General features: G+C 54.7%; 1 protein-coding gene and 1 long non-coding RNA gene across 2 annotated transcripts in view; one reads left to right on the forward strand and one right to left on the reverse strand.

Annotated features, from left to right (window-relative positions):
• Positions 1–17,017, forward strand: part of MOGAT2 (monoacylglycerol O-acyltransferase 2) — a 17,711-nt gene extending 694 nt beyond the window's left edge. The window contains exons 2-6 of the mRNA XM_081798859.1: positions 4,418–4,596; positions 13,100–13,304; positions 13,657–13,831; positions 14,438–14,637; positions 16,083–17,017. Of these exons, the coding sequence (XP_081654985.1) occupies positions 4,418–4,596; positions 13,100–13,304; positions 13,657–13,831; positions 14,438–14,637; positions 16,083–16,237 (914 nt within the window). The 3' untranslated portion in view covers positions 16,238–17,017. The remainder of the gene's footprint in view (positions 1–4,417; positions 4,597–13,099; positions 13,305–13,656; positions 13,832–14,437; positions 14,638–16,082) is intronic.
• On the reverse strand, positions 13,257–22,039 carry LOC145716218 (uncharacterized). Its single transcript, XR_014138745.1, has 3 exons — positions 21,902–22,039; positions 13,633–18,155; positions 13,257–13,343 (listed from the first exon to the last, which is right to left on the reverse strand). It is a non-coding gene; the product is annotated as an uncharacterized LOC145716218 (long non-coding RNA).
• Between the last annotated feature and the right edge of the window lie 889 nt (positions 22,040–22,928).

The following is a 22,928-nucleotide window of genomic DNA, read 5'->3' on the forward strand; positions in this document are numbered from 1 at the left end:
CCCCGGTGAGCACATTGATGGTGACCAGGGAGACCGCCCTTGCCCAAACTCCACTCTGCTGAGGGGAACTCTTTGGAGGAGGGCCCAGGGCGGAGCAGGGGAAGAGAATGACTGGGGTGTGTGGGGTTCTTCACCTCCTCTGCCAGCACCAGAGAGGGTAGCTGCTGCTTCCGCGGGGCTGGCGTTCGGCCTGTGCACAGATCCACTGTCCTGGTGTCACACTATGGGTACTTCTGTACGGTCGGTCAGCAGCATCTCTCGCTCTCTCTCTGTCTCTCTCTCTCTCTCTCTCACACACACACACACACCCCTCAGGTGCTCCCTCAGAACCTCCTCACAGTTCTGCAGCTGAAGGATTCACCCGCAGCAAAGCAGGCCTCCAGCACCCAGTATCCCTTATGATTCATCTGTGTCTCTGTCCCAAGGGTTGTTAAACATTTTAAATATCCCTGGTTATCCCCATTACACAGATGGGCAGAAAAACTAATTACCTTAACTGCCCAAGGTTGTAGGTCCGGAGTCCTGGGCTCCTTCTACAGCCAAAGGAAGAAAGGGAAGGAGGGGCCGAGAGCGGAGAGAGGACAGACGGTGTGGGAGGAGGTGGGGCTAAGAGGCTCATGGGCGGATGGAGACAGCCTGGGGCAGGAGGCCTAGCCCAGGGCAGGCTGCAAGTCTGCTGGCTCCCCGACAAAGGTCGCCGGGGACAAAGGTCGCCGGGGCCGACAGGTAGACTCTGGCCTCGGGATCGGGATCGCAGGGGATAAGGCTCGTCAGGCACAGCATGCCTTGTGTGAGCGTTGCAAGCTGAGTGTGTTTGACTGTCCTTGACGCTGCACCCCACCCGGCCTCAATGCGCCCGGGCCATAGGAGCCTGGGAATGTCCGGCGCAGCCCAGAGAGGTCAAGTAGCCCTGGGCCTGCAGGACTAGAAGGAGGACAGCTGGGAAAAGGGATCTGGGCCCCCTGGGGCCCGGAGTGGGAGGTTTTTACGGTATCCCTTATCCTGGGGGCAAAGGGGAGCCTCAGAAGGGCTTTAGGTAGAGGAGTGACAAGGTCCAACCCGTGTGCGGAAGTTCCTGTGGCCGCGGTGGACGTATCTACTGTGGTTGGTGTGGGGGGGAACGGGCTGCTGGCAGGGAGCCGTACAATCTACATCAGGGGGCACCACGTGATGGCACATGGGCTGAATCCAGCCCACTGAATGTTTTTGTATTTGTACAGTTTATGAGCTAAGAAGGATTTTTACATTTTCAAGGGGGTGTATTTTAAATGGTTAGGGACCTGTGTAATATCCAAGTTGCCTCTTGAGCCGTGAGGTCTAAAATATTGACAGTCTGGCCCTTTAAGGAAAAAGATTGCCAACCCTGGTCTGGGGAGGCTGGCAGTGGGTGGGGAGAAGTGGCCCCACTCAGGAGCTGTTTAGGAGATGGGGGCCGCGGGGCAGGATTGAAAGGCTGGTCAGAGAGTGAGGGCTTCCAGTGGAAGAGCAAACACCCCGTGCACTTCCTGAACAGCTCATTCATACTGGAGTCAGAAGAGGCATTTCAGGGTGTGGTAGAGGCCAGAGAAGTGACTGGAGAGGTCATGTAGGACCCGTCACTAAGGACTCAGGGCCAACAGCCAAATACTTCCCAAGTGGGTAATTTATTTACTATTTCCTCTCTTCTATAACTCACCCTGGAAGGTGAGTGCCATTCAAATAGTTTGTCTTGTCCTCAGCTGCATCTCCTGCTCCTGCAAGAGTGGGAGTCCATGAATGTTTGTTGAGTGAATAAATGGGAGTAAGATGTAGCCAAAATGGTAGATTTGAATCTTAGGTCCCATCCTACCAGCTTGCTGTGTGACCTTAGCCAATTAGCATACCCTCTCTGGACCTTTGTAGAGTGGGGTTTAAAATATTTCCCTCTCAGAGTTGTGAGGATTAAGTGAAAGAAAGTGTTTCCCTTTCTAAGTGATTGCGTAGTCTTCAGTTTTGCCTGCTAGGAGGAGTTGAAGGGTAAGCTAAGGGTGAGGGATGATTGGTATGGGGAAGGCCTTTCTGGTCAAGTGCAAATGCCCTGCGTGTTTTATCCTAATCTCTTTTTCTGACTGCAGAACTAATACGTGCCATGGTAAAACATTCAAACGTGATGAATGTCCTAAAAGCAAAAGACTTCCCCAGGTCCTACCCTCCAGATAGCCACGATCAACCATTTGTGTCTGTTCTCTGGAGCTGGTTTTAAGGTGGGAACCACTCACACAGACTTCTGATTTTGCCCAAGGGGAGAGAGGCCTAGCCGGGGGTCTTTAATCTTTCCCCCCATATTAAACATTTTTAATATGGAAAAAGGAATAAATAAAACTTACTCCAGCTCCCTGCCATCCTTGTCCCCCACGTCCTGTCGCCTTCTTCCGGAGCTGTGGGATCCTTTTCTCCTGCAGCTGTATATATACGTGCCAGGGTTCTTTTTCATACAAATGGTGGCATTTTGGTCCTGCCCTTCTATGGCTTTCTCTTGCGAAGTTGTTATGACAAAATATTTAAGACAAACGAAAAGTTAACCAGCCCGCCAACGGTGAATGGTCCTTCCCAGCACGCTCAAGGGACCACAAGTCCTCTGAGCATAAAGCACAGGTTGCTCAAGACTGGCCATCAGGTCTGGGAATGGGAGGAAATGCTGGAGGGAAGGGCTGCCTGTGAGAGCAGTGACTCGGGGCTACCACGTCTTCTAGTTTTTCAAGAGAAATCAGATGTCAGGGTTTGTATGTGAAGCCTCCCCATTTGACATTATTAGTAACTAATTCAATAGTATTTGAAAATTTAAAGTGCAAAGGATGGACCAAGTGGCCATTGGTCCATCGACAGATGAATGGATAGACAACATGTGGTCGGCACATGCGAGAGAGTAGTGTTTCGCCTCAAGAGGGAAGGAAATTCATGAGCGGACCATCAGGGCATCATGCTAAGTGGCACAAACCAGCCACCAAAGGAGCCATACTTCACGACTCTTCTTATATATGAGGTTCCTAGAATAGTCACATTCGTAGAGACAGAAAAGCCGATGGCGGCTGGCAGGGGCTGGGGGAGGGGGCACGGAGAGTCAGAGGTTCAGTTTGAGGGGGTGAGGCGGCCCGGAGACAGTGGTAGTGATGGCTACATGGCAGTGGGAATGGACGTATTGCCGCTGAACTCCATGCTTAAAAACGGTTAAGGTGATACATTTTACGTTCTGCGTCTTTCATCGCAGTAACAAATTAAAAAGCAAAGTGCCCTGATCGTGACCCTGGAACATCACTTTCCGAGGGCAGGACTTTGTGTCTGTTGTTCACGGCTGCCCACCAGCACCTGGCCCGTGAGAGATGCTCTGTGTAAAGTGAACATCCGTGAGCCCCCAGTCTACATCGTCCGGCTTATGAATTCTACCCCTGTTCAGACCGGGTCAAAAGGCCCCTCCTCCAGCAAACCCGCCAGGAATGGCAGGCCCAATCTCCCCTACTTTCAAATGGAATATACAACTGGAAGCTGACCTTCTTTAAGAGGATGAGTGCCTGGTGTTGAGTGGAGGAAATGGGATGGGGAAGGAGCCATATTCTCTGGGAATATTCTTTCCGTCAGCATCAGGTTAGCCATGGCCCACAGACCAGCTGACCCTGAGATGAAGCTGGGATTAGCCTATGGCAAGGGGTTCAGAGCTGCAGGTCAGAGGGGGAGTTCCTCCCAGGGCCTAGTCCTAGCCCTGCTACACCCCTGAGCCACAGGCCAGCCAGGGGTTGGCCTCTTTCTCCCTCCCTCCTTCACCAGGAAAGGGCACTGCGGGAAGGAGGAATCAGCACGAGCCAAAGCTAAGGGACTGAAGGAGCTCAGTGAGCTGTAAGAACACAGCGGTTAGCGTGGCCAGAGTACTGGGGGTGCATGTGGGCGAGGAGGCAGGGAGGCCCGGCTCCTCCCGAGTTACAGGGAAGCCCTTTAAAGAGGAGCGGATCTGGCCAGATGTGTCTGTGGAAAGGTGGTGCAGAGGGTGGGCAGAAAGAGTGTCTCCGTTTTCTCTGAGGTCCCAAAAGATGGAAACTAGAAACCAGTCATGCAGTCGGTTGTCCAGCAGGCATTTTCGGAGCACCTGGTGAATGCAGACTACTTGACTGGGGAGAGGGAGGTAGTGGGGGGGGGGGGAAGACCAGCGTGAACAAGGGAGCTGGGACAGTGGGAACAATGAGTTTTGAAGTCGGGCCTACCTAGGTTTGAATCTGTGCTCCCAGCGAGACATTGGCGGGCTGGTAGGTGCATTCCCTCCTTGAAAGCGTGGGAAGCTGAGCTCTTCCTCCCGGGGCCACGGGCTGGACGGGACAATGCTGCTAGTGCTGGGCATATGGGCGACTCAGTGTGCACCGTCTCCCCTCCTTCCTCTCAGACCTCTGATGGTTCCTGCTTCCCTCCCCAGCCCAGATCTGCACTGTGGTCTTCATAGGCCTCCTGTTCACAAGATTCTGGTTGGTCAGTGTCCTGTATGCAACCTGGTGGTACCTGGACCGAGAGAAGCCATGGCAGGGGGGCAGGCCCATCCAAGCCGTAAAGCGCTGCTTCTTGTGGAAGTACATGAGGGACTATTTCCCTGTCTCGGTGAGTACTGGGGCTGGCTGGGATGCGTCCATCTTCATGGCGGGAGCACGGCCCAGGGTGCGGGGAGCAGAATGCTGGGCTGGGAGGGAGGGGCCAGGGCTTACACCACTATATGGTCTGGGGAGGAGTCCAGCTTCTCTCTGGCTGTGGTTTCCCAGGGTTGGGAAATGTCAGGGTTTGAAGGGTCTCTGTGGGCACAGTGTGGCACACGTATGTATCTTACAGGTGTAAACCCCTCAGCAGCCAGGAAGGGGGTGAGTATAATAAGCTCAAGGTCCTAAGAGACCCATCAAGCCCCACACTTCATCAGATGGGGAGAATGACACCCTGAGAGGGACAAAGGTGTGACCAACTCCACACGACAAGTTCTCCTGGAACTCTCCTTTAAAGTGTGTGCATTAACTATGGGGGAAGGAGCAAGGGAGAGAGCCCTGAACTGGTTCTCAGTTCTATCCCGCCCCCAACTCCAGATTGCTGGGTGTCCTTGAGCAAAACCTTGCCCCATTCGAAGCCTCAGTTTCCCCATGTATCCAGAAAGCAGACTGATCCCTCCTCCTCTGAGCACGTTTGAATCTCTCACTCTGACTCAGGGCATCTCATGCCATTATGGATACTTGACCCTGGACTCAAATGTCAGTCCTGAGTAAAGCAGACCCTCGGATTTGAGTGAACAGACCCTCCTGTCGGCTCCTTTACCTGAATCCCAGACAGACTGAACCCTGGGACTTGAGCGGCCGGGCAGGGCTGGCTTGTTGGCCAGATGGGCCAGGATGGGAAGGCAGTGGGGAACACGGAGAGGTGCCATGCAGGGGCAGCTGACCGGACCCTGGAAACGGGGGAGAAAAAAGGCAGAAAGTGTGGCCTCTGGAGCAGGACAGACTAGGTTCTAACATCAGCGCCGCCACAGCCCATGGTGACCTGGGAGAGTTTCATAGCCTCTGTCAGCCTCAGTGTCCTCATCTGTAACGTGGAGATGACACAACACACGTCACTGAGTTGGGCAGATTCGATGAGCTGGCAGGAATGCACCTGGTAGGCTGGCAGGACACTCGGTGCTAGTATTATGTGACCGTGTCAGGGGGGAGCGTGGAGAGGCGTGCACGTGGCTGTGGCCGGGTGGGGGCGGCTCTGACCTTCACACCTGCCGGGCTTCTCCTGCCTGGACCTGGAGCTCCACCTCTTCCCACACCCCTGGCGTTAGGTCCCCAGCTGGTGAAGGGGGAGGGAGTGGAGGACACAGGCTCACAGAGGTTAGACAGCCTACCGACTCGTGGGCACTCAGCGGCAGACTCAGGGCTTCTTCTTTGCTCCCTTCTGAGAGTCCTGGGGCTCAGCGAGGACTAGCGAAAGCTGGGCAAGAGCTGGGGCACTGACCCCACCTCCTGGGCAAAGGGCAAGGGTGGGACGGGGCAGGGCAGGGCAGTAGGGCATCAGGGCAGGGGCTGGGCAGAGGGCAGGAAGTTGACTGGCAGAGAATTCCACGCTCATGAGGGGTGATAGGTGTTGAAGGGCAGAGCGAATAAACAGCACTGAGCTAACCTGGGAGTCCAGGTTGGGGGAGGTCTTCTCCCCATATTTGCTTCTTCCAGGGTCTTGTCAGCCAAGACAAGCAGGGTCTGTGCCTATCCTTTCCGCTGCCCTTCCTGATCATCCCCTAGCCAGGCAGCCCTCGAGGAGGGTTTCTCAACCTCGGCACTATTGACCTTGGTGGGACACTGCCCTGATCTGCCGCAATTCTGTGTGTAGTGTTTCAGGATGGATGCCCACTGCAGGCCTGTTGCATCACGGCCTTGCGGAGGGTGGGCAGTACCACTACGTGGCCAGCAGAGGGCGAGACAGCATGCACTTTGGCTTTGCCTGGCCTAGGCTGGGAGCCTGCCGGGCTGGGGCTGGGGCCCGCAGGTTCCCTTCCCCTCCCCTTCCACTCTTTTTTTTTTTTTCTTTAATTTTATTTTATTATGTTATGTTAGTCACCATACATTACATCAGTAGTTTTTGATGTAGTGTTCCATGATTCATTGTTTGTGTATAACACCCAGTGCTCCATGCAGAGTGTGCCCTCTTTAATACCCATCACCAGGGTGACCCATCCCCCCACCCCCCTCCCCTCTAGAACCCTTTACACACCTGTACAGCCCAGGCCCTGCTGGGATCTTGGGAGGGGCGGAAGGTAGGTAACGCTCCCACGCACATTCACAGGCCTCTGCACTCCCCTGTCAAATGCGTGTAGATTTCTGAGCTCCTATCAGTTCTTAGTGTGATTTTATGGACTAGCATCTATGGATGGAATTCCAAGCAAAATTAGGAAACTGTCTGAGCCTTGCAGCTTTCTAAACTCACGCTGCAGGCTTCCTAAAGAGCTGATGATGAAGAATCCGGCGATATTTTGCATAGGAGGCACTGACCCCACCTCATGCTGAAGACCGGCCCCAGAGCTGGGTTTCCCCTGTGACGATTTCATCATCCCGGAGTAAACACTGTCTACACAGGCCAAGGCCTGACGACAGATGGAGTGCTGCGGCCGGGCTGTGACCTGGTGTCAGGAAATGCTGCAGGCCCGGGGTGGCGCAGGACACCTCCCCACCCACACCCAGGACCTCCCTCAGTTCCTCCTCAGCCCTGCGGATGTCACTAGGGACTTCAGGCCCTCCCTCCCCACCCCACCTCCCCCTCCGCCAGCATACTGGGGGCTCTTAACTGGAGTCAGAGGTAGGTGGGTAGCCAGCCGCCTGCCCAGGACAGATCTCTGGTTTACACTTGGACCCAGGAGTGATACTTCGTCCTGTGATGACTCCTTTCACCATGGGAGGACTCTGCCTGGGAGAGGGTCTTCCTTCACACTGAGCTGTGCCTGTCCTGACCCCTTCCTGAGGCTCCTACCTCTGCCCTGGGCACAGCTGTTCCCTCAGCCCTATGGCTGCCCTGCAGGGAGGGGGCCTCCTTCCTGTTCACTTCCTGTCCTTGCTGTCCCTCCCTGGCCAGCAGCTCTCAGGAGGCTTTCTGCACGTCGACACATGGACATTTGGGGCTGAAGGATGGGGGTGTGTGTGTGGTGGGGGGTGCCTTCATCCCTGGACTCTGCCCCCTAGTAGCACTCCCCTCTACCAGGAGTGACAACCAAAAACGTCTGCAGACGTGACCACATGTCCCCTGGTGGGGTGAGGACCTGGCCCTGGTTGAGAACTGCTCTGGAGCCTGGGGTCGCTCCAAAACTCTTCCCCCACTCACTACCTAAATCCTGACCAGTCGGCTCTTTATCTGGGCTCTGCTTCCGCCGACGCCCCCTGCAGTCCATCCTGCACACAGCAGCCAGAATGTTACTCCTAAAATGTTACTCCTAAATTACTCCTAAAATGTTAAAACGGCAGTGACTCCCACGACACCTAAAATCAAAGCTAATTTTTTTTGTCCAGCCTGCAGGTGCCTGGACCCCGACCCCTGTTCATGCCTCACCTGCCCCCTTTGCCCTCCAAGTTCTCCAAGTACTCCTGGGCTGGTACCCTTCCTGGAAGTGCACCCCTCTGCTTCGTTAGCCCCCACCACTTTTCACCTGGGGATTCCTACAAGGCAGCAGAGCCTATAGGAGCCCGGCCGCCTGTGTTAAAAGTCTTGCCTCTGCCACTTAACTAGCTAAGTGACCTAGAAGCAGTTAATTAACCTTGTGTCTCAGTTTCCTCATCTGTAAAATGGGGACATTGCCACTGGTACTTCCCTTGCAGAGTGAACAGAAGATGGAGCAAGTCGGTGTACCGAGGTCCCTGGGCACGGGAGGTGCTGGGAATGTGCACCACCTGGGGCATTCTTTCCCGCTGTCCGTGCTCAGCACATCCTGTATTTCTTCAACTCTAAGACATCCTTTTTTTTTTTTTTTTAAGTAGTCTCCACGCCCAAGCCCAATACAGGGCTTGAACTCATGACCGTGAGATCAAGATCCGAGCTAATACCAAGAGTCGGGGGACTGAGCTTACCCAGGTGCCCCTCTAAGATATCCTTAATGGTAAAACATACCAGTATTTTATGTACCACTAAGAAAAAAATCCCTCCAAAGGAATCGTCAAATGCATCTTGAGAGCATAATGTTAAGATGCAAAGAAAAGGTGCATCTTAGAATTGAGAGAATATAGCCGATGCTGTCAATGGGTGTCTGTTCTGTGAGTGCATGAGTGCGAGGGGGAGAGGCAAGCCAAGAACCAGCTGAGAGGCAGGGGTGAGGGTGTCTGAAGCCCTACTTGATGGCATACCCAGACCGCCAGGGCCAGGGAAAATATCCAACCCTTTCCTTCCATCTGGCCATGATGTGAGGAGACAGGGAAGGACCCGAGTCCCACCCCCCCCCCCCACCACCACATGGCCAAAGGCTTAAAGCTGGAAGGGATTCCTTTGGTTTAAAGGAGGTGATTCTCAAACTTTGATATACATCAGAATCCTCTGGGAAATCTGCCACAAATCAGATGCCCAAGGGCGGAGCCAGACTACTGAATCAGACCTTGCTTGCCCTGCATTTTTAAACTGCCAAGTAATAGAGGTACATAAATAGGTCATGAACAGGTTCTCCAGGGCCAGGTCCTAGAATAGGGAGGGGCAGGTTGCTGATGCAGGAAGCACCTTCTTCTGAGAGCCCTGGACATTCCAAGTTCGACTAGAAAGGAAATGGCCCCTGAGATAGTCCTGAGTCTCGAGATACCTCTCTGGTTCTGGAACAAAGGCTCTCTGCTCTCTGCTCTCGGCAGGAGACAGTGGAACTGAGCTCGGGTCATCTGTGTGGCTTTGGGCAGGTCACTTAGCCCTCTGTACCTCAGTTTGCTCAACTGTCAAATGGGGGCTCTCACACTGCAGCCCATCTCCCAAGGGCCACGGTTACACAGGCTAGGGGTGTGGGTGTTTTGTGAACCATAAAGGAGCCATCAGGACAGTGGCCGTCACCGCCAAAGGGCATTCGTTGAGAGATGGGTCTGGGCAGACAGGGCAGAGACACAGCCCTAACTGTCCTCCCTCTCACCTGTGGTCCAGAAGCCCTCTCCCAGAGATGCTTCTCTCCTCCTGCAGGGCTGCGGTCCTCTAGGCAAGGGTCTTGGGGTTCAAAGTAGCGACACTCCTGGCAGAATTGCAAACATGTTCACACAAAGGCTGATGTGCAAGTGTTGGTGGCCACATTATTTGTAATGGCCAAAGGGTGGAAATAACGTCAATGTCCGTTGAGTGATAAATGAACAAAAAGTATGGTGTATCCACACAGTGGAATAGTATTCTGTCATAAACAGGAATGAAGTGCTGATCTATGCTTCAACGTGGAGGGACCTGGAAAACATTCTGCCAAAGTGAAAGAAGCCAGACACACAAGGCCCCATGCTGTGGGATGCCATTCACACGAAATGCCCAGACTGGGCAAGTCCATAGAGACAGGAAGCCAAGGTTGCTGGGGGTTGGGGGGGTACAGTCAAGTGACTGCTAATAGGCATGGGGTTTCCCTTTGGGGTGTTGAAAATGCTCTGGAATTAAATAGTAGTGGTGGTTGTTCACCTTTGAGGTATACTAAAACCACAGAATTGTGCGCTTTAAAAGGGTAAATTTGATGGTGCATGAATTATATATATATATAAAGAAATAGCAAGGTGTAGCCCCAGAGCCTAGCGAGCTGGCCGTTCCGTTCCCCAGCCACACTGCCTGGTACGTGGCCTGCCATGAAGCGCATGCAGAGAGGGCCTTCCCCATCCACCATCTATCTTCGCTTAGTCCCACTCTCTCCCCTGGGAGTACTGAGGAGAGCAAGGCAGAGAACACAGCACTTTACAAACCCCCCCTCATGTACCTCATCTGAACCACCCTGACAGGGAGGCATTATCATTGTCCTGGGGGAAAGAGAGGAAACTGAGGCCCAGGGAGTGCAGGGGCCTGGCACAGGTCATGTGATGAGCCGGCGGCAGAACCTAGGTCTCCTGACTTGCAGCTCAGAGCTCTTTCCCCTGCTTTTGGAACCCAGGTGACAGGCTGGGACGGGATCAGGAACAGGGGGCCTTCCTTCCAAGGCAGGCCGCCTCAGCCTCATCCGTTCGTGGGGTCATGCTTTCCTTCCCTCATCCCACAGTTTTTCCAGAGCGTCTCCTCTGTTCCACGCCTGTGCTTGGGTCAGGAGGTGCAGCCGACGTGTGGCCTCTACTCTCACGGCCCTCACGGTGAGGCAGTGCTATCCCTTTGCTATTCTACAGATAGAAGAGGGGGGCACAGAAGGACAGCAGCAGAGACCACGTCTAGGGACGTGCGGACAGGGATGACCCCAGCAGCGCACCCGCTTGGACACGCACATGTAAATGCACGGGCAAATACTGGCACTCGTGCCCAGACGCACACCCTCACATTCAGCCTGGTATTTCTCGATATGCAAAGGCTTCTTCATTAAGGATAATAGGTACTACATTCTTGTTCAAAATTCCAAAGGGACGAGGGGGTATGTGGGTGAAAAGTCCCTGCCCCAGAGGTAACTAGGACAACTAGCATTCGGTGTGTCCACATACGAACAAGTGCATGTCCCCTTTCCCAGCACAGTCAGGGATGTTCTGCCCACGATGTCTTGCCCTTTGCTTTGTCCTGACCAGTGACTGTGGCCATCTTCCCCCACCAAGCCAGGGAGATCTTCCTCATACTTCCCGAGGGCTGCCCCGTGGCCCACTGTGTGGATGTTTTGAGAATTTGTCTCAGCGGGCCCTGTTGATGGGCACTGGAGGGGGTGCCGAGGTTTTGATAGTACCAAAACATGATGCTTCGGGTAATAATCTCGTTCACGTGTCATTTTGCACAAGCACAAGAAACTCGCAGTGAGTTGCTGGGTTAAAAGTTTAGTCACGATTTTAGGTTGTCATAGCTGTTGCCAAATCGTCTTTCCAGAGCTTGTACAAAATCACCTTCCCACTGGCCGAGAAAGAATTCGTGTGCCCGTGAGTCAGGGCGGGGAGCCAGGTGGGTTTGTGGGGGAACGCCACCAGACGGGTTCCCGAGCAAGCACCTTTCCCACTGAGGGTAACCAGAGATTTCGCTGCTCCGGCTTTATCCTCACATCTAGGAAGTCCCTACCGCGTGAACAGAAGAGGTTTGTCCTCGTGTGGGAGGCGATGGTCCCTCCAACTGTGGTCCCTGCAGGTTTCTGCAAAGGGTCAGTGGGTGCCTGGGGCCCATACTGGGCAGGAGGGTGGGTTGCAGAAACCAAGTCCAGGTGAAGTCCAAGACAATTTGGGGCTGTTCGGCCTGGATGGGGCAGATGGGCTCAGATCCCCGTTGCTGCCCCCCAGGTCCCTCCAGGCCCCTCCAGGCCGCTCTGAGGGCAGGCAGCCAGGCCTCTGGGGCCCCAAAGGCAGCAGCAAGAATCCTCAGGGAGCCACCCGCTGCAAGTTTGAGCTCGATGACAGGATGAACTTTCACCGTGGCAAAGCTGAGCCAGGGTGGAAAGGGCTGCCCCGCGGCCGGGAGGGCGATTGCGGGGACTGGACAGTTCTATCAGGGGGCCTCCTGCCAGGGGCTCGGGGCATGGCCCAGGGGCCTCAGGGGCCTTCAGACTCTGATGGCTATGGCTCCCAGAGTGTAGGGCAGTGTGAAGGGTGGGCCTGCGGTCCTGGCAGGGTGGGGGAGGGATTGCCCCCATTCACACACACACACACACACACACACACACACACACACAATCACAGCCCGCAGCAATCATCTTTGCGGACTGGACCACGGAGCAGCCTGTGCAGTGATGGGCGGGCTGAGAACAGCATTTGTTAGCTCATTTCCTGCCCCCCCACCCTCATCCCCCTTCACCTGGGAGCTGCTAAAGACAACAGCTCTCCTCCCCCAGGCCATCTGCAATAACTGGTGGTCCCTACCTCCCGCTCCATGCTGTAGGCCTGCCCAGACCCTGGCAAGTTGCTTGCCAGCAGAGCCCATGGCTGGGGGAAGAGAATGGTCGAGGGGCAATGAAGGTCTGGCGTAGGGGGAGCGGGGAGCCCCAGGGGGACACTTACATTGTCTGGAAGGGTAAATAGGCCTGGAGCCAGCCTTCTGGACTGCATGCTCTTTCAACCACTCCTGCTATATCTTGCTAATGCTCACTCCCAGGGCTTAAGTGCCCATTTTTCTCATACTGAGTTTTGTTAAACCCGGGCTCTTCCAGCATGGTGGCGCCCCCGTGTCCTTTTGATGCCTTCAAATGATATCTGGTCCTGTAGTAATCTTGGTAATTTCAGGGTACCACAGACCCGAGCTTCTCAGCAGTCCTGGGAGGTAGGCAGGACAGGGCTAAATGTCCCCGTTTTACAGAGGAAGAGCCTGAGAGGGAAGCAGTTTGTCCAAAGCCAGCCGTGAATCTGAGACGGTGTCCCTGGATGCATTCACATACTGTGTCTCAGTATTCCTGAGAAGCTGAGGCTCAGAGAGGGGGAGCGACTTGCCCAAGGTCACACTGATGGGTGGCATGGTCAGGGTTGGCACGCAGGTCCCGCTCTGGCTCACTGGGTTATTGTCCTTGCAGCTGGTCAAGACTGCTGAGCTGGACCCCTCCCGGAACTACCTTGCGGCCTTCCACCCCCACGGGGTCCTGGCGGCCGGAGCCTTTGTCAACCTGTGCACAGAGAGCACGGGCTTCCCTTCACTCTTCCCCGGCATCCGCTCCCATCTGATGATGCTGACCCTTTGGTTCCGGGTCCCTTTCTTCAGGGATTACATCATGTCAGCGGGTGAGTCTTTACACCTCTGGGTAGTCCAGGAGGATGAGGCTGGAGGCACAGGAAGAGGCATCTTAGGGAAGACTGCCAACCCTTCCATACTTCTTGCAAGTGCATGTGCAATGGGAGAAGTAGCTAGACCCAAAGAAATACTCCCCACAGCCGCATGCGGGGCACTGAGCTCAGTGAGGGTGTGGGGAAAAGGGAGAGGACTTAGTTCCAGTCCTCAGGGGACTCCCAGCTGGAGGGGATGGGGTAGGGACCCGGGCCTCTGGGGCCACTTTTGGTGCTCTCTCTTGGGTCTCATCCACCCCACAATCCCTGCCCCCTTCTCCCGTACCTGACCACCTTCCTCTGTTCCCAGGGCTCGTCACGTCAGACAAGGAGAGCGCTGCTCACATTCTGAGCAGGAAGGAAGGTGGCAATCTGCTGGCCATCATTGTAGGGGGCGCCCAGGAGGCTCTGAACGCCAGGCCCAGATCCTCCACGCTGTTGCTACAGAACCGCAAGGGCTTCGTCAGGCTCGCCCTGATACACGGGTATCTGGGGAGAGGGCTCTCGGCTCCAGGGGAAATTGGCAGGAAGACAGCAGAGACTAGTGCAGATTGTATTTTGGTGGGGAGATTCTCAGTCTATTTACAGCGAAGATTATATTTTGGTGAGAAATGTACTATGGCATGCCCAAATACCCAGAGAAGATTTCAGAAGGGAGGCGTGGTGATCAAAGGCACTAGGTGGGAAGGGACATGTCTGCCCAAAGCTGGCACTGGATCTGACATCTATGGGATCTGGGAGGATGGAGTTCGGGGCATATCACAGAGCTGCTCTACTTCGAAGCATCTTTGAAGAACACAAGCTAGCTGGGGCCGGGGAGATTTTTCTACAAAACTCACAGATGTTTTATATCTGGGAGGACTCTCTGAAGCATTCTGGTCTATCTGTCCTAATGTGGCCCTGAGAGGGGTCAGGACCTGCCCAAGGTCAGAAAGCAAAGCTATGGCAGGGCTGGGAGACAACCCAGGCCTCCTACTGCTGACCCAGGGCTCTGTCCTCTGCCCCAGTTCCTGGTTGCTCCGTCCCTGCAGGAAGCTAGCTGGGGCCTTCTGTGGGACCTTCCACTCGTATTCTCTCCTGTCTCTCTCCAGGGCAGCCCTGGTGCCGATCTTCTCCTTCGGGGAGAATGAGCTCTTTGACCAGGTTGCGAACTCTCCTGGCTCCTGGTTGCGCAGGATCCAGAACCGGCTACAGAAGATCCTGGGCATCTCCCTCCCGCTCTTCCATGGCCGTGGCGTCTTCCAGTACAGCTTCGGTCTCATGCCCTACCGCCAGCCCATCACCACCGTGGGTGAGCCGTGAGCCGGCCTGGCCAGGGGTGGGGGGTGGGGCCTACAGGGAAAGAGGCCTGGGCTATGGGCTGCAAGGGGACATGGAGATGAATGAGACACATCCTTGCCCTCCTGGAGCTCACATTCTAGACCGGGAAACAGACACTGCTTATCAAGCAGATAAGCCTTAATAGAAGGCACTGTGGGATGGGAACTGTAACAGAGGCACAAAGAACAGTAGTCACTACTGATTACAGAGTACCTGCTGGGTGGCAGGCAGGTTCCCTAACATGCAGCAGCTCGATCTATCCTAACAACCTTCAAGATAGAGACTGTTATCCCGATTTCACTGATCGCAAACTGAGGCTCCGAGAAGTTAAGTAACTTCCAAAAGATCATGCTGCCTTTGAGTAACAAGGTTGAGGATTGGATCAGGATCTATTTGAGTTTTTATTGTGCTAGAGAAGGAGGGTTTAATTCTGACCCAGAGACTCTAATAAGGCTTACTGGAAAAGGTGGAGACAGGGAAAGGGCATTCCAAGTCAATTAGAATTGTGTGTAGAGTAGGAATCGCTATTCTTGGATTAGAGCCTGAGGGATTTTCCTGTAAATAATGGGCATGAGCTTTAGTGCATGGACTCAGCACCATCTTTTTCAGTTCTTGGGACCCCTCATTTGCTTTCTTCTTGGATCCCAGCTGGACCCCTCTGACAAAGCCTATAGAGGGACGTTGGTTCATCTTTATCCATCCATTTATTTGTCAGTTGAGCACAGACCTGGTGTACCCCCTACACCATGACTTTCCCCATGTCTTGTGGCAATATTTGCATGAGTGTTAATACTGCTGCTGCCACCAGAGCTATTCCCAAGAGGAGAAGGCAGGGGAGCTACCGTCCCAGCCAGGCAGAACCAGAGGAAGGAGGTCACTTAGGGCTTCCCTAGGACAAAGCAGGCACTGCAGGCCAGATGGAGAGAGAAAGAGGAAGAAGAGCTGCGTGGGGTGTGCGCCCACCTCATCCTAGATCTATAGGCACTTCTAATCGTGGCATCTTGGGCTCCCAGAACCACGTGGTCAGGAAATTAAGAGCATATCCCCAGGATTTAAAAACTGGAACAGATTCTTCCTGGCTATGTGACCTTGAACAAGTTACTTAGCCCTCTGAGCCTCGTTGCCCCACCTGTCAATGGGGAATAGTAAGAGCTTCTATCCCTGTAGGACTGTCACGAGGATTAAAGGAGAAAATGTGTGGCAAGCGCCTGGCACATTCCATTGCATATTGCAATGCCCATGGGTGTTATTATATCAGAATCCTGGAGTTACCATAACATCTTAGAACCCATCACCCAAAATAGGGCTGAAAGGGATGGCAGTAAGAGCACTTTGCTGCAGGAATGCCCATGGGGAAGAGCCCCTGCAACCCACTGGTTCCTGCTCGGGGCCAACACCCACATTTGTGTCTTGCAGTGGGAAAGCCCATTGAGGTGCAGAAGACACTGTACCCCTCGCAGAAGGAGGTGGACAAGCTGCACCAGCGCTATATCAAGGAGCTGTGCGACCTCTTCGAAGCCCACAAGCTCAAGTACAATGTCCCCGTGGACCAACACCTGGAGTTCTGCTGAGCGCCTCCCCAGAGGGTTGGCCTTAGGGAGTCCAGCGGGAGGTGCTGTGATCTGAGAAGTCTTCCTGGAGGCATCTGTTGAACATATCTTCTCAGCCTTCCCAAACTTATGCAAATCCAACCACACCAGGACCCCAAGGGGCGAGTGGGAGGGCTCACCAGGCTCTGGCGTGGGTGGTTTGCACCCCTGCTGTGAAACCCTTGAGAGCCTCCCTCTCCTCCGCCTGCTCCTTTGGGAATGGGAGAGACGGCTGGAAGAGAGGAATTTCTGAGGTTTTGGTCCCCTGTTGTCATGTCATTCAGGAGACAGAGAGTGGCAACTATCACCAGGTTTTTCTTCCCTGACCTTGAGTCACAGCACAAAAGAAGCTGCCTGCTCCAGCCCCATCTCCTACAAGCTCCCTCATCCTGCTCCATGGATGTCCCCACTTCTCCCTCCCTGCGCCGAGGGCGGGGTGGCTTTGAAGCCTCTGTGCTCATGCTAAGCACTTGTGCGTTTTGGGTTCCTCTGAGCTGTAGACTGGCAGCCACAGGGGCCCAAAAGGTGGAGGAGGAGAACTGTGCTCTGTCACTCCCCTATAGCAGTGGGCAGACCTTTTTGCCCTCCTTCTGAGCCTCAGTTTCCCTGACTGACTAAAATGAACCCTGAGTCTCAGCTCTGACATTACAGAGGCGAAGAGCTCTGGGAGGCACCTCTTACTCGTCCATTGTAATTTCAGCCCCTGACCTTGGCACAGAAAGGTTGGGGGGGTCACCATAAACGTCAGTTCAACAAACGAAAGGATTCTACTTTAGCCTTCTTCTGTTCCTCCGCATTCCCCAACAGAGAGGGCTCATCAACCCCACCCCCTCTTTGGACCCCCAGCCTGGCCCTGTGGCCCTGCAGCCATACCTCATCTTTCCAGAAGGTGGATGAGACAGGGCCAGAGAATGCCATGTTGGCTCATCCTTCCCGATCCGTCGGCCCCAAGCTTACCACCCCTGGTCCTGTTCTGCTGGGCAAGAAAGTTGAGAGGCTATCTTAGGACACAGGGCAGACCAACACAGAGGATGAAGACCAAATACAAGGAGTGCGTGTTTGTGTGTGTCTGCAGGGTGGGTGAGACGGGGACAGATGCCCTGACGAGAAGATTCTGGATTCCTAGGTTTGGGACATATGTCAATAGTGAAGGGCAGGATGCACAGCGGGGACCACACTCATGCCTCCCCTCACCCTCCAGCAGGGAAGCAGCATCCTTTCCCTCCAGGAGCAAATCGTACCCGTAACTACAACAGGAGGGACAGCCGAGAGGTGTAAATTTGGGTTTAAATCCTGGCCCATCCCTTTTCAGTGACTCTGGGCAAGTCCTGTCATTTCCAAACCTCAATTCTGCCATCTGAGAAGGACTACCATACTCACCTCTAGTGTTGTGAACATAGTAAGATAATATTTTGAATGTATGAGTCACTGCACGTCATGTCTGGAATGGTGTGGAATACGTGTAAATTAGGATTCAGGGGATAAAGGTACCCTGTGTCTCAGGAAGGTGCCTGGTATTCTAAGAGGCAGTATGCTAGAGGGCTCACAAGGGAAGCGGGAACAAAGAGCGGTGGGGGTCAGAGGAGGGAGTGATGATTTCCAGCCAGGAGGACGTGGAGGAGGTGACAGGTGGGCAGGGCTGTGAAGGAAGGGCAAGATTTGCAAAGGAGAGTACTCGCCCATTATGGTTCTCTATTGCTGTCTAGTGAGCCAGGCCAAAACTGAACGGCTGAAGAAGCAAGGAGTTATTCCTCACAGTTCTGTGGGTTGGACAGGTGGCTCTTCTCAGTCTGCCCTGGGCTCCGTGCAGGTGCCTTCAGCTGGGACTGGGCCGGCTGGTGGGGCTGGCTGGGCCTCTCATTGCAGGTGGGTCTGATGTGTCTTCAGCATTCAGCGGTGGCTGGAATTTGTAAGAATGAGAGCAAGGCTGCAAGAGCTCTTAAATACTGGGCTGAGCAACTTGCAGAGTCACTTCATCCCATTCTGTTGATCAAAGCAACTCCTGAACCCTCCCCCGCCGCCCCACCTCGGGGAAGTTTCAGGGGTGAGGAATAGACTCGGCTTCTGCCTGGAAGGAGCATCAGTGTCACAATACAATGGGCTGGAGGTACATGAAGAGATTCTGTGGCCATCTTTGCAAACAATCTACAAAACAGCCGTAAATGAAAGCCTGCAGCAGGACTTCCGCCCTCCCCCACATTTAGTGGAATTCCCTGTGTGACCATGATAAGAGCTGTAGTTTATCCCCAGGGCACCAGCTCATTCTCGGCCGCTGCCCTGTCCCCATCTCGCTCTCCCCAGTCCATCCTCAGTGACCAGACAGGGTGTAGGGGCCATCACTGGTCAGAGGACACAGATCGTGCTGGTGACCCTGCAGGGAAGGAGCCAGGAATGAGCATTTCCGCTTCCCTCTCTCCCCTCCTTCTTCTGCCAAGTTTCCCCTCTGTCTGAGCCCAGTCGCAAGCTGGAGGGCACAAGGGCCTGCGGCTGCCGTGCACACAGGTGGGCCTCCAGGAACGAGCAGGGTGGAGACAGGTGGACAGTGCATCTGCAGGGGTCAGTGGAAGACAGATGTCCACCTTCAAGTCCAAGTTTCTTAGCCTGCCTTTTGCCACTCTTCCATCATCTGGCCCAGTTTTCTCCATCCTCATTTGTCCCCCTCCCTTAACATGGGCTCCCATGATACCAAACCATTTGCCGTTCCTTGTATGAGATTTGCTCTCTTTCTCCGCTCTAGGCTTTACCCATGCTGTTCCCTCTGCCTGGAATGGCATCTCCCCCTCCCCACCTCCCCCTTTGTCTAGAAAATTCCTATTCATCCTTCAATACTGGTTTCCTCTATGCAAGAAAGCCTTCCCTAATGTCCCTGGTTGAGGTATGGGTTCCACGGGGTGCCCCAGACTTCCCTTTCCTCTGCCATGGCATTCAGCACCTGGGTGACTGTTGGGTGGTCACAATCCCATGCATAATACTTCTGCCTCCAGTGGTCTCCCTCCAGCCTACCCACATGTAGCACCTGCCTCCACTGTCCAAACAAAACCCAACACCCTAAAATAGTCTCCGACGCCTCAGGATAATGCCCAAACTCCTCCTCAGCCTCCAGAGCCTTCCTCATCTGCCCCTAGACCTCACCAGCCTCCCCTGCTGGATCTCCTCCCCTGCACCCCATTACCCTGGCACCCCTCTCTGCTTGCTGAGTGCACGCTGCTCTCGCATCGCTGTCCTAGGGCATGCTGTTCCCTTTCCTTGAAACATGCTTCCTCCTAGACCTGGTTGACTTCACTCATCCCCAAAGGGCACCTCTTTTGTCGGCCATCAGCACACCCCACCCGCCCTCTTACCCTGCCTCCCACCTGACTGCCCTGAACGAGAGTTAGTTACCCCTCTTTGGGGCTAGTTTTAGGGGTGAAAGGGTCATTAATGGGTGAGTGGACTCCTCTGTCTCCCTTTAGACTGGGAAAGCCCTGAAGGCCAAGACCACATCCTGGTCACCCTCAGCGCCACCCAGCACCCAGCACAGGACCTAAGGCACCTCAGCACCCCACTGGATGAGAACTGGTTGCATAAATGAATCCTCACATGGCACTTCCTCTTGGTTCAGCACACTAGGCCTGGGGCAGGGATGAGGCCGAGAAGACCCATGCCTTGCCTTTGGAGGTCATCAAATCAGTTCTCTATTGCTACATGACAGATACTCCAAAACTTAGCTGCTTTAAACCACAAACATTATTTATTGTCTCACAGTTTCTGAGGTCAGGAATCTGGGAGTGGCTTCCCTAAGGGGTTCTGGCTCAGGTTTCTCATGAGGTTGCAGCCACGCTGTTGGCCCGGCCTGCAGTCCCAGAAGACTTGAGTCGGGCTGCAGGATCCACTCCCAAGCTCACCCATGTGGCTGTTGACGGGAGGCTCTGTCCTCCTCTTTGCAGGCCTCTCCTGCCAAGGGCATGGCTTCTCCCAGAGCAAGTAAGGAGAGAAAGGGACCACACTACCTTTTATGACCTAGACTCTGTATCACACACCATCAATTCTGCCTTATCGTATTGGTGAGATGTGAAGTCACTAAGTCCTGTCACACTCCTTACGAAGGTGTGAATCCCAGGGTGTGAGGCCCCTGGGGGCCAGCTTGGAGGCTAGCTACCACAGTGACGGTGGATGAGCCCTCCGAGACCAGACTGGGCCACACCATGCTGTGTACTGCTGCGCGAGGTAGCTTGCCTGGCTGGCCATAGAGAGGGTCCCCAAATGGGTGGGGCACAGCGTGAGCAGAGATCGGGGGAGGGAATTTTGGCCATGACCCCCTGGCCTGGCTGGGATGGAGGAGGAGGTGACCATGAGATTTAAGGGGGTCCGGATGGGGGAGGGGAGTCGTGAGAGACTTGGGGGGCCAGGGGGCAGAGAATTCTTCCCTTTTCATGGTGAGCCTGGTGGCCTCCCATGGAAGACCACGGCAGCACAAGAAAAGAGCCTAGGGCCTGATCTCAGAGGAGGGCTGCCCCAGAGAGCTGCCCAGTTGGGAACAGCCACACTGGACTTTGAGCAAAACATGTCCTTTTCCTGAGCGATTGCAGGTGTTTGTTTAGTGGTTGGCCTCCCCAGCCAACACAGTGTGCCAGAACCGCACATATAAGGGGTCAGTTATTAACTTAGTACCTCCCGCCTGACACTCCTCAGGGCCCCCAGAGCCCGCCTCGGGGGCCCCCGCGTGGTGCGGGAGAACAGCTCCCCAATGGCAGCACGCACACAGATAAATTCGGACAGCCAGAGGACGACAGGGTTTGTCAGGTGTGGTAGCGAGGGTCAGAGGCCCGTCAGGGTGGGGTGCGCTGGAGTCTTCCAGAACTCACGCTGCCCTTTGGCCTGGGGAGAAGTTCTCAGATGGCATTACCCACTGGGGCCCAGCCTATGTGACACTGCTGTCTGGTGCCGGGTGGGACAGGGGTCAGCTAGCACAGGGCCATTGGCAGCCACGTGGCCCGGGCTGCGCGCTGGCCTCACAAGGGAGCTGACCGTGCTCGGTGAGGGTACAGGAGGAGGCGAAGGCAGGCAGGATGGAAGCTGCTGAGTGAGCAAAGGCAGGGAGGGGACACGGGGGGCGGGGCACAGGCTCGTGATGGCCACTGCTGTGACTGAGCGGGCAAGAGTGAGGTTGAGGGAACAGGAGGCTGGAAGGCCAGGCCTTTGTTCAGCAAACTTTGAGCGAGAGTGGTGACCAGGGCAGCCAGGGTCCCTGACTTGGCCTTGCCCACTGTCTGGGGGAACTCCTATGTCCAGTCAGGGCATCAGGAATTTCTCCCCGAGGTAGGGAGGAGCCCCCGAAGGTCCTTGAGCTGGAGTGGGCCAGGGGCAGGACCAGATGGGCGGTGGATGCCTTGGGCTGATCCAGGCATCTGTCTTTTTTTTTTTTTTTTAAAGATTTTATTTATTTGACAGAGAGAGACAGGCAGAGAGGGAACACAAGCAGGGGGAGAGGGAGAGGGAGAAGCAGGCTTCCCGCGGAGCAGGGAGCCCGATATGGGGCTCGATCCCAGGACCCTGGGACCATGACCTGAGCTGGAGGCAGACGCTTAACGACTGAGCCACCCAGGCGCCCCCAGGCATCTGTCTTAATGACCGATGGAAGGGCAGAGCCAGCACCGAGCCGCTTACTGAGCACCGAGTCCACGCCAGGCTCCGGGTGGGACGCTCTACAGGCATTATCTCAATAACACCGGCAGCGACGTCCACTCTTTGTAATAAATGAGGTTCCTGTGTCAGAGAAGGATAAGGAATTTCTGGAATCCTGGGCTTGATAGGAAGGCTGACTGCCCAGACAGCTATTCTGTCCTGCTCCCACTCTGCCTAGTTCCAGCCTCCAACTGGGCAGAAGGGCACAATGGAAGCGGCCGGACCTGAGAACCCTTGAGGTGTGCACAGCCCCCCTGCCACCTGCTTGGCCCCGCCGCACACCTCCCTGCACTGCACACCCTCCCCACCCCTCCCCCAGTGCCACATGCCTCCTTGAGGCTTGGTTTCATCACCTGTAAATGCTTCACCCATAAGTGAGTGTTCAATAAATGCCAGTTCTTCCTCACTCCTCCCCTTTGAAAATACTAGGAAATGGATTTTGAAAGACCTGGGAGAGTTTGTGGATCACACACAAGGTTTGGGCTTTTCTTAGACTCTAACTCACCCCTCACTCCTGGCTAGAAAACCTTTTTTTTTAAAGATTTTATTTATTTGACAGAGAGAAACACAGCGAAAGAGGGAACACAAGCAGGGGGAGTGGGAGAGGGAGAAGCAGGCTTCCCTTGGAGCAGGGAGCCCGATGCGGAACTCGATCCCAGGACCCCGGGATCATGACCTGAGCCGAAGGCAGACGCCCAACGACTGAGCCACCCAGGCGCCCCCTTGCTAGAAAACCTTTAACCAGTGCAAGGGGTGCCCTGTACACCCAGTTATATCTTTAGTGAGGAAATGGATGGAACTAGATGGGCAGGAAGACTCTTTCTAGTAGCCCCTTTTAAAGGGTCCCTGAAAAGAACAAAACCAGCAGGAAACCCTGGCCCCATCAAAACAATGCCAATGGTAGGATCAAAAGGGGCCTCCCCCTTTAAAAAAGGCAAAAACTGTCAGAAGCTGGCATTTGGGCATGCCCTAGACCAATGCTTCTCAAAACGTCTGTGGTGTAGGACCA

This window comes from Leptonychotes weddellii, chromosome 11 (assembly GCF_054177405.1).
Source record: "Leptonychotes weddellii isolate Sample4059 chromosome 11, ASM5417740v2, whole genome shotgun sequence".
Taxonomy (NCBI): Eukaryota; Metazoa; Chordata; class Mammalia; order Carnivora; family Phocidae; genus Leptonychotes; species Leptonychotes weddellii.